At 35.9% G+C, this 13,999-nt stretch overlaps 1 protein-coding gene across 50 annotated transcripts in view; it reads left to right on the top strand.

Moving 5' to 3' along the window:
* LOC6052303 (sodium channel protein para) overlaps positions 1-13,999 on the top strand; it is a 228,697-nt gene that overhangs the window by 203,751 nt on the left and 10,947 nt on the right. For 29 of the 50 annotated variants that reach the window (XM_038252955.1, XM_038252954.1, XM_038252929.1 and 26 more), the window contains 8 exons: positions 1,368-1,587; positions 1,648-1,913; positions 1,974-2,147; positions 6,914-7,036; positions 11,922-12,044; positions 12,827-13,021; positions 13,114-13,359; positions 13,430-13,700. In XM_038252955.1, the coding sequence (XP_038108883.1) occupies positions 1,368-1,587; positions 1,648-1,913; positions 1,974-2,147; positions 6,914-7,036; positions 11,922-12,044; positions 12,827-13,021; positions 13,114-13,359; positions 13,430-13,700 (1,618 nt within the window). The remainder of the gene's footprint in view (positions 1-1,367; positions 1,588-1,647; positions 1,914-1,973; positions 2,148-6,913; positions 7,037-11,921; positions 12,045-12,826; positions 13,022-13,113; positions 13,360-13,429; positions 13,701-13,999) is intronic. The other 21 variants (XM_038252970.1, XM_038252966.1, XM_038252962.1 and 18 more) reach the window with 2 other exon arrangements.

Here is a 13,999-nt window from a genome sequence, read left to right as displayed (position 1 = left end):
TCATGTATTTTGTCAATAAATCGTTTAAATCAAAAAAATGTTGAAAAGTGTTACTTTTCGAAACAAATGCTGAAAAGTTCAACTTTTCAGCACCCATTTGAGTGCTGAAAAGTAGAACTTTTCAGCATTTATTTTGAAAAGTGTTGCTATTCGATTCTGTTATTTTTGGTACAGAAAAGTAGGCTATTTCGTCGTTCAAGAATTACAGGAAAAGTAAGTAGTTTCACGACGGAATTGCAAAAATATATTTTCGCCGAAAAAAAAACTTTTTGGGGTGCTGTACATTGGAATTCCACAAAAATTGAAAATATTTTTGATAGATCTCAGACATGCTAAATATGATTTAAAACGCGATAAAATGCATTTAAAATAGTTTTAGTTGATAAGATATGTTTCCTTAAAAACTTTGAAGTTTTTTGAAAAAAATATATTATTTTAATTTTGATAAGAATTTGAATATTTATTCAATAAAGTCAGAGAGTCTCTTGTAAAGAACATTTAGCCTCTTTTGGGTGTTTCATTCAACTTACTATTATTTCCTCAAAAACAATCCATCGATGTACAGTGACGATTCGCTAGACCAAACTAAACATTGAAATCCGTATCTACTAATCCAGACGAAGTTGTTCCTCGTTCAAATTATTCAATTAGGTGTCAATGTCGTTGTTCATTAGGGTGACAACAACAAAAATGTCTTATTTTCCAATAACTTTACCCAAATGCTTAGGCAAATCTACATATCTGTACCAAGTATGAGCGAAATCAAATGATACGCTGTTAATTGTAGAAGTCTGTGAAAAATAATATTTATCTCTCGGATTAGTTTTCAAAAAGACGTTAGAGACTACTTACAAAAAAAACAATTTCAAAAAATGCTTGAGATTGTTCATCTACAAACAAATGAAGTGTTGTTTCAGTTTGAAGAAAAGGGAAAATTAATGCCGGAGGTCACGGTGGCTCCTACGGCTTTTTGAAAACTCATCCGAGATCTATCCAAAAACATCTTTTTTCGTCCTCAGACATTTTGTTTTGAATTTCATCATACATTTTCGCCAAATCTCCCATACACACTTAAATGCTCAACTTCAACAACTTATCAATTCTGTTCATATTTGGCACAGATACCTAATTTTAAACTAAGCCCTTAAAAATAATGGGTAAAAGGTATTTTTCCCCAAATTTTTTTTTTTTCTTGTGACCCTATTGATCATTAAATTCAACGCGGATTACAGATATCCTCTCTGTACCATCGACTCATATTCATCATACCATCACATCAAACAAAACAAATCTCCACAAGTTTATGACACGTGTTGTTAATTCTCGCATCATTTGTTCTATGTTGTTGTTATATCTTGATGAATTAGGTGATAGGCAATTCTATTAGTAATCATCAAGATAATAAGTTAGAGCACGAACTGAATCATAGGGGCATGTCCTTACAGGACGATGATACTGCCAGTATAAAGTCCTATGGCAGTCACAAGAATCGCCCCTTCAAGGACGAAAGCCACAAGGGCAGTGCCGAAACGCTGGAGGGCGAAGAAAAGCGCGACGCCAGCAAGGAGGACCTAGGAATTGACGAAGGTAACTTCCGAAAAGTTTCGGTGACGCCGTGATCTAAAATATTTTTCCCTGACTTTCCAGAACTCGACGACGAGTGCGAGGGTGAGGAGGGTCCTCTGGACGGGGAAATGATCATCCACGCGGAAGAGGACGAGGTGATCGAGGACGCGCCGGCCGACTGCTTCCCGGACAACTGCTACAAGCGGTTCCCGGCGCTGGCCGGCGATGACGACGCGCCATTCTGGCAGGGCTGGGGCAACCTGCGGCTCAAGACGTTCCAGCTGATCGAGAACAAGTACTTCGAGACGGCCGTCATCACGATGATCCTGCTGAGTAGTTTGGCCCTGGTGAGTCTAAGTGTTAGTTGTGATCTACAGGATTTAAAGTCACTCTGTCCCCTTTTTTAGGCCCTCGAGGATGTGCACCTGCCGCACCGACCAATCTTGCAGGACGTCCTGTACTACATGGACAGGATATTCACGGTGATCTTTTTTTTAGAGATGTTGATCAAGTGGTTGGCGCTCGGCTTCCGGGTGTACTTTACGAACGCCTGGTGCTGGCTCGATTTCATCATTGTGATGGTAAGTGTGCGAGTTCTTGAACTGAATGTTAAATGAAAATCCCTTTTCCCCTAACCTCCCAATCACTAAACACCCCCTCCAAATCGCCAGAAAAAAAACAACTCTCATTGCGATCAGCGCACAGAAAATGAAGAAAACAAAAACACAAAGAAACCAAACACTCTCTCTATCCTTTCACCCTCTGATCGTTCATGCAATCGTCCATTTTCACAAAGGTGTACTTAAAAAAAATCAAGAAATAAAAAAAACTTCTGCGTAAAGACCCTTAGAGCAAGCGTAGAAAAAAACACAGTTGCTCGAAAATGTTACATGAAACTGTTTGAGCTTCCCTTGGCAAACGGAATAAGTTGAAAAAGTTTATTTTTCAAAGATTGAAAAAAGAAAACTGATTTGTGTTATCTTTTAGTTTTAATCAATTTAGTTATTTTACCTTTACCATTAAAAAATACATTTTTTTAATTCAATTTGTTTAACAAATTCATTTTACTATACCAAATTTATTTTCTTTACCCAAATCATAGAAAATTTATTCAAATAACAAAATCAGCGATGGTACTACTTTACAGTTCATAGTCAATTGAGAAATTTTCCAGATTCCAGAATACATTTTGCATTATTAATTTATTCGTAAAAAATGCAGATAGTCATTAAAAATACCGACAAAATGAAAAAAAAAGTTGAATGTTGGAATGTTGAAAATTGGTAACCTACCAGGGATGGAATAATCGCAAAAAAAATCAATTTTGCTAGCGAACTAACTTCACCCGCGAAAGAGAGAGGAGGCAAATCACGCAAAAGAAAATCGCTCCCGAAATTCTCCCAGAAAATCAATCTGCGGATGATTTTTTGTGAGTTTCCTTGTCAGTACCACTTAAAAATATTTTTTTCACTTTGTTTACACATAGCCCATCTACAAAATGTGACAGGTAATTTTTCGACGCGTGACGTTGCACTTGCAAATTTAGTAGTGAAAAAGATGTTCCGCCGGATAATCAAAATGATGATTTCTTTAGATTCCTTTTACCGATCTTTCGTGCGCGAGAGAGGAGAGCCATGCTCCCTTCGGATTTTTTCTCTTGATGAACGTCCAATGATTTTCTTTTGATGATGATTATTCAATCGCTGTAACCTACAATAATTATATTTTTGACACAAAATCTTTCACCGTTCTCAGATTAAATTGCAAATTTTGTTTTGCGATGGGTTTTTTAAATTGGATTTTAAAACTTCTAAAATTTAAAAAATCTGTTTTGGGAATTGTAACTTAAAAAAAGATTAGAAAAAATGATTTAAAATATCAATTTCATATCACCAGCCCGCAATTTTTTTAAAGGAATTTAGTATGCAGGACAGCTTCTTTGAGAAGAAAAGTGCATTGAAAAAATCTCCAAAAGAGAAAAAAAATATTTGCGAGACCGTAGAGAATATCTGAGTTTTAATAAAATATATATTTTAAGAAAGGCGAAATCAATAAGCGTTGGACTCTCAATGGATCTCACTTTTAATTTCGTTAGATCTATTGTTCTGGTTCTGTTTATAAATATTAGTTCTCTACGGAAATTGACAGCACTTTTAGCAAAGTATATCGATTTTATGAGGTAAGGCAGATCTTTCAGCTATTAAATTGAACATAGCAAGTAAAACGTATTTTATATGCACATATTCAGAGAAGTTTAAATAGTACCATTTACCGGATAACTTTCATCGGATTTTTTGCTATTAATTTAATTGAAAAACGTTTTTGAATTAAAATACATTTTAACAATCAGCATTCCACGACAAACAGTAAATCTCAAAATCAAAAGTTTTCGTTATTTAAATATGCAACTTTTGGTACCCAAAAAAGTATAGGTCATCGCTGAAATTTTAAAAATATCGCAGTTTTAGCGGAAAATATCGATTTTTATCCGTTTTTGTCATTTTTTCGTTTTACCCAGTTTTTATGTTAGTAAAATCATATCTCTGAAACGTGTTAATGGATATTTTTGGATATATTTTGTAAAATACTACAAGGAACCAAAGAAGAATATTAGAAGAGAACTTGAAATCGGCAAATGAAATTTTCATAGGACCTCTTCAAATATTCAGCTAGTTTTATTAAAACTTCAACAATTTTTTCCTTCAAAACTCATCCAATAACACTTCTTTTGAAATGTGCTCCAAAATTGGTTCAGCCGTTCCGGAGATATGATTTTTTGAAAAATGTGGTTTTTGCGAAAATCGACGAAAAACACATTTTTTCGGACCACCCTATTTCAGATAGAACCACTCTAATCGCCAAGCAAAAAAAAAATACGGGTCCAATTATTTGAGCCAAAGAACCCCCACTCGAAATTTAAGCCAAATCGGAGTACTTTTGATTTGGAGACTTCCTGTTTGACGTGCAATGGCTGAATACGTAACTGAAAGCTTTTATTTATTCAGTTATTAAATGTTAACATCCCTACAGAAAAAAGCGTTGTTAAAACTTTCATTTTTCAGAAAATCTTCATAAAAAAACCGCTTTTCGTGCCAGCTGAAATATCCGCCTCACCTTATGTGATCCATGAACCATGCAGATTAATGACGTCTGACATTTCTCCTGTGAATGTATTAGTGAGATCATGAAAATCGTTCTCTCTTGACTTGTTATCTCAGTGAGTGCTCACTGATCAGTAAAGCACTCCGGATCATGATTGTGCCAACGCTGATGTTTTTTAAAATTAATTTATTGTTTTTAATCAAACCTAACTTTTTTTCCTTGTGGGAAACATGATATTTTATTTTATTCTAAAAATCAAAATTACTTTCAAATAAACACATTAACTCACACCTTTTGTTTAATCCAAAACTCCAAACCACCCTGTGCCTGTGCGCGCGCCTTCCTTCCCCCATTTTCCGGAAACGGGGTTGTGTAGCTCTCGCTCATAAACCTGTTCGCGATCTGGGTCGGCGCCGCGGACATTCCGGCGTTCCGCTCGATGCGTACCCTGCGAGCGCTGCGGCCCCTCCGAGCCGTCTCTCGCTGGGAGGGCATGAGAGTAAGTAAAAGTGACGGCCCGCCGCGATCCCTCTCACCACCACCACAAATACGAGATTTTGTGCTCCCCTCTCTTGCTCATTGTCTCTCTCTTCTACCGTCGTGTTCTTCTTCTTCTTCAACGTTGTGTCCTCGTCGTCTTCTTCCTAAACTCTTCCTCGTCGTTTTCGTCGTCGTCGTCACACTCAGTATTTTATCAAGCCAGTGTTTTAGCGTATTTTTTTGGATATTGTTTTATTTTATTTTGTGTTCTGAGAAGCAATTCCACAGCTGGAGTGCTACTTATCTATCTGTTTGCTAAGAATGTTTTGTTTTTATTTCCATTTAAAGTGTAAAACAATTTGTTTTTGTGTGCGAATACCTGAGGAGAGTGTAACCTACCGCTAATCTTTAAAAATAAGTAGCCTCCAAGTGCGCTCGAAGGATCTCGAAGCTCTCTCCTCAAAAAATGTCAACAACAAACGCATCACGCACACTCACTTCTCATATGATTGACAAGCAAGGAGAGTAAACGACTAGCAGTGAGTCGCTCTCGCGAGCGTTGCGCTCACTCTCTTTGCTTTGTTCTGTCAAGTGAAGAGATGAAAGATTTACTCGTTAGCTGAGAGCGTGATTGTTTTGTATTAATATTTTTTAACAAAAATAAGCTCTTTTCGTATGAATATCTGTTCTGTGGTAATGTGTGCGGGTGTGCAAAATACGCAAAATGTGCTAGACAAATGACAGGTTTAAAAAAAGAACTCCGCTAGCTGAGCTTTAAACAAACAGGTGTCAAAAAGTTCCATGTGTTTGCTCCCTTTTAATTGTTTCTTTCTGATTGTTTTAAGTATTTACCGGTTCTGTTTTCTGTAAATAATAGCCAAAAGTCCCGCGTGTCTTCTAAAGTGTCACTGTTCGTGAAGATCGTTGTTTGGAACCGTCCGAATTGGCACAGTTTCACCACAAATCACAACCACACACTCACGGTTTTCAACCAGTGTCTTCGCAAACGAGCAGTCTTTCCATGGTCACGTAGCACCTTCTCTTCATATAGAAACCTCCTCTCCCTCGGTAGCATGACGCTCTACTATTGTACAGACAAACGCTCTTTCTCTCTAAGGTAAAAGTCGACAATTAAGCAAAAGTTACCAATTTTGAGAAATCCTCATAAAAGTTTTTGAAAATATTATAAGTTTTTATTCGATTGATTTACTAAATGTTATCTGTTGTACAATATTTTCTTTGCCAAGTGTTTCAAGCAAATCGTGAGAAAAAAAAACAAAAATAAGACATGATCGACGCTAGGGTCTGCAGCGACAAAAAGCAAAATTTTAGAGACAGAATAACTCATCACTCTCATTACTCTCCGCCTCCGTATCTCATCGAATCGACCAAACTGTCATCGAATCGCTTCTCTTTCACTCTCTTTCTCTCAAACTGAACCACTACTACGACACACACACACAAACATCTGTACACGACATACCTCACTCTCGCACACTCACACACTATCAGCAGGAGAAAAATAAATAAATAAATGCAGAGTGTCATCCCCCTCGATTGATCCCCTCGAAACGCTCCCAAAATGAAACAAAAATGAGACTAGAGAGAAGCAAACCTCAAGTTGAACGCTATCGCTCTTTCTCTCACTCTCACCACCACCTCTCTCTCTCTCTCTCTGTTTCTCTTTATCTCTTTCTCTATGTGTGCGATTTTTTTTGTCTCTCTATTTCTCAACGAACGCAAAACTACGAAATGAAACGAACAGGTGTCCTTAATCAACTTCGTGGCTTCACTCTGTGGAGCGGGTGGTATTCAAGCATTCAAAACTATGCGAACTCTTAGGGCACTGCGTCCGCTACGTGCCATGTCCCGTATGCAGGGTATGAGGGTACGTAGCTTCCTGCTGGTTAATCGATCAACTTAAAAACCAGTCAGCAACCATTAATATTGAAAAAAGTTCTTTTAAATCTTCACTATTTCTACTTTTGTTTCAATTTTAATTATAAAAAAAATCAACCATTTGAATTCAAAACATATTAAAAGCAAGCTTCCCATCAAATGCGCGATTTTTCTGTTTTTCTCAGTTTTATACAAAAAAACATTCAAACTTCATTTCGTTCTTCAACTTCTCCCCCTGTAGTTAGAGTAGTAGCCAATCCGATCAGATTTTAGCCTGCCTCCCCCCATAAACCACCCGCCTTGCCTTACGTACACTAGAAATTTTACTTAAAACATTCAACTACAAAAATATAACTAGAATAGAACACACACAAACACACAACTTACTTGCTTTCGGTTTCTTCTCTTGAACAACACACCTCACACTCTCGTTCTTCCTGCTCTAATAATTCAACACCAAAATTTTTCTAAAAAAAAAGCTTTTAGATTAACCACAAACAAGCTGATTTGTAGAAAAATGGCATGTTTTACAATACAAAAAAACAGCTCAACTTACTTGCTTTCTTAAAATTAGCAGCAACATCAATTTCCAGTTTCAATCGATAAGCCATAATTTTTCCGACAGATCTTTAACGCAACTGTTACAAATAGTCCTATAAGACTTGTTTTCCACATAAAAAAAATCCTATTGCAACTTTGAATTTCTATTTAGAAATTCAAACTCATAGTTGACTAAACAATTCCTTTAAGAATGCAAAAGAGTAAAATCCGATTTTCCAATATGATTGAAATTGGTAAATTCCTTTAATAACAAATCTTTTAAATATCACGACGTAGCAAAGGCAATCAAATTCTTCATTTTCTCTTAACTTTGCAGTTAAATTTGACCATGAGCTCAAAATACATCTGTATCTAATATTCGATTCTAGTCAAAAAATCATGAAATTTTCACCAAGATATGATTAAAAATATATTTTCGGGAGAAAATATGAGAAAAAAAAGCTTTAATAATGATAAATCATTTTACTAAATAAACAAAAAAAAATACAATTAACTCAATATTATTCATTTTCTACAAACTGAGTAAAATCATAAAGGATTTCTATTTAATATATTCTAACTAATAGGGTATATATCCCTATTCCCATTTATTAATCTAGTTGGATTTTTTTAATAGTTTGCTGAGGATTTCCCATAAAAACCATTATGTCATAAGAGGCAGCGTCACCGTTGCAAATATTTTTCAAACTCAAAGTCGGCCTAAATAATCAGAGGGCAGAAAATTTTTTGTTTTCGAAACGATTAAAAATTAAAGAAAATTAAAGTTTTATCAACTGATAACCAGTTAAAATGCAATTTCCTGCGTTTAGAATCATATTTAGCATGTTTGAACTCCTTTGAAAACATTTTAAACTTTCATGAAATACCAATGTACAGCCCGGCGAAAAGTTTTTTTTTTGCGAAATTTTTATATTTTTTTATTTTGCATTTATTTACATTTATATTCATGATTTCAAGAAAGTACAGAAATCTACAAACCATCTAATTTGGACAAAATTGCGATTTCAAGAGTTTTACAAATTTATCAAATTATGACTAAACAAGCCTCAAATATCAAGTGCAATAAAATCCAAAATAAATACACTTATTTAACAGCTTTACAATCTGTCAAAATCGGAAAGTATGATTTAATTATTATATAAATACACTCAAAAAAAATGAGTTCGCATAAAAGCAATTCCATGTCAAATAGGAAATCGGTTGTACCCGATCCTCTCCGATTTCAATGAAACTTTGTAGACATGTTATCCTACGCTTGTATAAGCCATTTTTGTTTCACTCGATAATGACATTTGAGAAGGGCGTAAGTGTTTTAAATATTTTCGTATTTCGTAATTTAAATATTGCTGTATCTCGAAGCCATTGCATCGTATCAAAAAGTGGTCAAAGACAAACTTGTAGGAAATTTGGCTTTCCGAAAAAAATGCACTGAAAGAAAAAAACACTCCACTTTTATGAGATTTTTCGTGTTTTAAGTTTAAAAATCAATTTTAAAGGTGAGCCCACGATTTTTTTTTCGATCAATTTTTTTGTGAAAATAGCCTAAGATGTCACCTAAAAACTACAAAAAAAATTAAACCAAGAGTAACATTTTAAAAAAGCCAAACATTGAATATTACGCCCATTTATAATGTTAGTTTTGATTTAATTTTTTTTAACATTTTTTTCGGAAAGATCGGAAAATTTCACGAATGTTTCATGTTTTAACATTGAAAATCGGACCATTACTTGCTGAGATATCGACATGGTCACTCTTGGTCACTATTTTTAAAAATCGAAAATCTGCAAATATTTCGCTAAAATTAAACTTTCGGTGGCTATATCTTGAAAACAGAGCTTTTTATCAAAAAATCTGTGGAGTACTTTTCGATTGGAAATTAAATTTTACATTGAAAAATTACGTCAGATTTGTTTTTGCATGCAAATTTGATTTTTTCCAAAAATCACTATTTTTTCAAAAATTCATATTTCGGCGGTAGATTTTTTGACCATGTTTCTCTATGGCTCAAAAGTTGCGGGTTTTTGTCCCCTAAAACATATCAAAAAATCTCGAAAATCAAAAAATACGTATTTTGGGAAATTGAGTTTTTATGAAAAAAAATGTTAATTAAAAAATCGGCAATTTTTTTTCCTTGTACTTTTTTTTTCTCAATAGTCCTCAACAATACCTACAACTTTGCCGAAAACACCAAATTGATCAGTAAATTCATTCAAAAGTTACAGATATTCGAATATTTACGTACCATTTTTGTATGGACAGCTGCCAAAATTGTATGGAGACTTGTATGGATGAACCAATGACACAAAAAAGCTTCTTTGGTCATAGGGAAGGCCCCCACAAAGTTTGAGTCAAATAAAAAAATACAAAAAATAAAAATGGTCGAAATCGGCCAATTTTGTAGAGAGTTGCTAAAATCTTTTGTATTTACTTTTGAAACCTTAAAAAAGGCTTCATAATGTTTTTCCTCTTACATATTTTTCCCAGTCGATATCGCCAAAAATAACTCTTTATTGTCCTTAATCTCGTAACAATTGCTCAGAATTAAAATGAAAATATAAAAAATTTCCATTCTTTTTTATAATTTTAATCGTAAAACAACAAAATTTAGATAATAGAAAATATTTTTTCACAAAAGTTTAGAAGTCAGACTTTTTTCGACATTTTGAAATAAATTAGCAACTTTTTCATTTTTTTTTTTTTGCAGAATCCAGACATTTTCCCAACGAAACTGCCTTTCCGACTTAAAATAATATGACTCAGAAACATGTAAAATGTACCAGCAGGGATGGAATAATCGCAAAACAAAATCTATTTCGCTTGCGAACATTCTTCACTCGCGAAAGAGAGAGGAGGCGAATCACGCATAAGAAAATCGCACCCCGAACTTCTCGAATAAAATCAATCCGTTGAAGATTATTGGTGATTTTCCACGTTAGCACCCGCTTAAAATTATTTATTTCATTTTGTTAACACACATTGCCCAACTACAAAAATTGTCAGATCATTTTTCGACGACTGACACCTGCAAGTGTCATAGTAAAAAACATGTTCTGCCGAATAATCAAGTTGATTTTATGAATTTCTTTTGACCGATCTTTCGTGCGCGATAGAAGAGAGCCATGTTCCGTTGACATTTTTCTCTCTTGATGAGCGTAAAAAGATATATCAGAAAGGGCTTCGATTTTGGCTTCTGGATATCCACAATCCTCGATCTCATTTCCAAAATTAATGTCTAACTAAAACCCTGTTGTAAAATGTCCTACAAAATTTCATCAAATGATAAATTTAAGCCATTCAGTTGCAAATTTCTCTAATTTTGGATTCTGAAACATCATCTACTCCTTGTAAAACATATTTAAAAATCAGGAATTTGTTTTCCAAATGTAAGATTCTTGTAGGAAATTCAATTCTCTATAATTTCGTCGAAGTGTACAAGGAAATCCGATCAATCCTGTTGGCAGTTGGAAGCAATTCGATGAAAAGAAATTTATTTACCTGGATGTATTTGAAAGATAAGAAGTATATAGAAAAACACGTTTTGCTAATATGTAAAAACGCAAAATATAGGATCAACTCGGATCGCTTTGTCAAATTGTTTGCAATTGTTGCATTTTAAGATTGAATTTAAAAAAATATCCTCTGTACCTATGAATTTGAAACAACAATTACATCGCTAGTTTACGTAGTTTTAAAATATCAGCGAACCTTGCAAAAAAAAACTTCACGCTAAAATAAAACGACGAACCAGTTCCGCACGATGTTTCTTCACCCTTACCAAACGGTTTTCCTCAAAAGAACCGGCTTTGCAGTCAAAGAAACCAAACTGACCAACTTACGACAAGATTAAAGTATAATAACTCACTCACTGTTGTACATACATACACACACCACAAAAAAAACGCTTTTGCTTTTGTCGCATTTCGGTTTGTCAAACAAAACGGTAGAACTTTGCTGATTCGACTATCGTAAATGTAAGCGATTTGCTGATTCAAATGTGTTAAATCACCGGAGATCAACCGTAACACTACTGTTTGCAACATGTTCTGTTCATCCACCCCGACCTTTCGTTGTCCAAATAATAAGCTGTAGTATCTGTTGTACATACCCTTCAACATGCTTTTCCGTTCATCGCGTGCCTAATTTGTGTTATGCCTTAGATGTAGTATTGCGCATTCTTGATCAAAAAAGTGTCATCAATATGTTTTCCTTCCGTTTGTACTAGTACGACGATCATCCCATCTTCCAGCTGCAACTGCGTCCAATAACATATTTTTTCTTCACCCTACCATCACCCTAAACGCTCATCCTCCAGGTTGTCGTCAATGCATTGGTACAGGCTATACCGTCCATCTTCAACGTGTTATTGGTGTGTTTGATCTTTTGGTTGATTTTCGCCATCATGGGCGTCCAGCTGTTTGCCGGAAAGTACTTCAAGGTGCGTACTCCTCCACAGTACTTGTTCGGAAACTGAGCGTTGTTTAACTGGGCTGCTTTTTAACTGGGCGCTCGCTAACTGGACCACAGCCCAGTTGAAAAGCAGACACACGTCAAAAAATCAAAACAAACCTAAATGACCGAGGGGCAAACAAATCATTTTCGCTTGCGAGCAGCTTCCTTCACCCGCGAAAGAGAGAGAGGAGGCAAATCACGCAAAAGAAAATCGCTCCCGAACTTCTCCAGGAAAATCAATCTGTCAGCACCACTTTAAATCATGTATTTCGCATTGTTTACATACATTGCCCATCTACAAAAAGTGACAGGTCATTTTTCGACGTGTGACGTTACACTTTTAGCAGTGAAAAAGATAATCGGCCGAAAAATCAAGACGATGATTTTGTTCCCTTCGGATTTTTTCTCTTGATGAACGTTCAAAGATTTTCTTTTGATGGTGATTCTTCCATCGCTGCCGAGGAGTTAATGGATGCATAATCATGTTCAATAAATGAAAAAGAAGCTTTTTTAAAAACTTTTATCTAATTTCAAGTCACAATAAAATAAATATGAATAGTAAGTATTTTGAGTAACCGTTATGTTCATGTTTCATCTGGAAAATATTATGCATCGGTGGTCCCCTTGAAATTTTCATTCAGCCCAGTTAGCAAGCAGCATTCGGTGACTGGGCTACGTTCTCTGCCCAGTTACCGAATAAGTTCTGTACATGACTCGTCATGCCATGACTTGCTCAATGTTGTTTTGCGCTTTTTTTTTTGCTATTAGTGCGTCGACACGAACAAGACGACACTGTCGCACGAGATCATCCCGGACGTGAACGCGTGCATCGCGGAGAACTACACCTGGGAGAACTCCCCGATGAACTTTGACCACGTGGGGAAGGCCTACCTGTGTTTGTTCCAGGTGGCCACGTTCAAGGGATGGATCCAGATCATGAACGACGCGATCGACTCGCGGGACGTAAGTTAAAGGATGGCGGTTGAAGGTTTAGCGTTTCGGAAGTTGACCGGAAGTTCTTTTTCTCTCTCTTTCTCTCACTCCACCCTTAACAGATCGGAAAGCAGCCCATCCGCGAAACCAACATCTACATGTACTTGTACTTTGTGTTCTTCATCATCTTCGGATCGTTCTTCACGCTGAACCTCTTCATCGGTGTCATTATTGACAACTTTAACGAACAGAAGAAGAAGGCTGGGGGATCGCTCGAGATGTTTATGACGGAGGACCAAAAAAAGTACTACAACGCAATGAAGAAGATGGGCTCGAAGAAGCCACTGAAGGCCATTCCGCGGCCCAAGGTGAGTGTTGTTTACCCCCTCCCCCAAAATAAAGCGATCCAACTAAACTAACTTTCCAACCCTCTTCCAGTGGCGACCACAAGCAATAGTGTTCGAAATCTGCACAAACAAAAAGTTCGACATGATCATCATGTTGTTCATCGGCTTCAACATGTTGACGATGACGCTGGATCACTACAAGCAGACGGAAACGTTCAGCGCGGTGCTGGACTACCTGAACATGATCTTCATCTGTATCTTCAGTAGCGAGTGTCTGATGAAGATCTTCGCGCTGCGCTACCACTACTTTATCGAACCGTGGAACCTGTTCGATTTCGTCGTCGTCATCCTGTCCATTTTGGGTGAGTTTTGCGGAAGGCCTAAATTTATCAAGTGTTAACATCAATTTATTCTACTAAATCAATAAGTTTGCGCAGGATTCATTAAACGTTTAAACTTAAACCATTTCAAAACATATTTAGATTTTAATATCATTAAATACAGTCAACTCTCTGGCTGTCGATTTCTCGATGTCAATATTGCTCCCGCTGTCAGCAAAATTTTCTGCATCTTCATGCTTTGATTTTTTTATTCTGTAATTATTTATTCAATATCGACAACGAGTGAGTCCACTGTATCTGCAAAATTTTCATAATTATTA

This window comes from Culex quinquefasciatus, chromosome 2 (genome assembly GCF_015732765.1).
Source record: "Culex quinquefasciatus strain JHB chromosome 2, VPISU_Cqui_1.0_pri_paternal, whole genome shotgun sequence".
Lineage (NCBI taxonomy): Eukaryota > Metazoa > Arthropoda > Insecta > Diptera > Culicidae > Culex > Culex quinquefasciatus.
The sequence above is the reverse complement of the archived record's forward strand: the minus strand, read 5'-3'. Positions and strand labels throughout refer to the sequence as shown.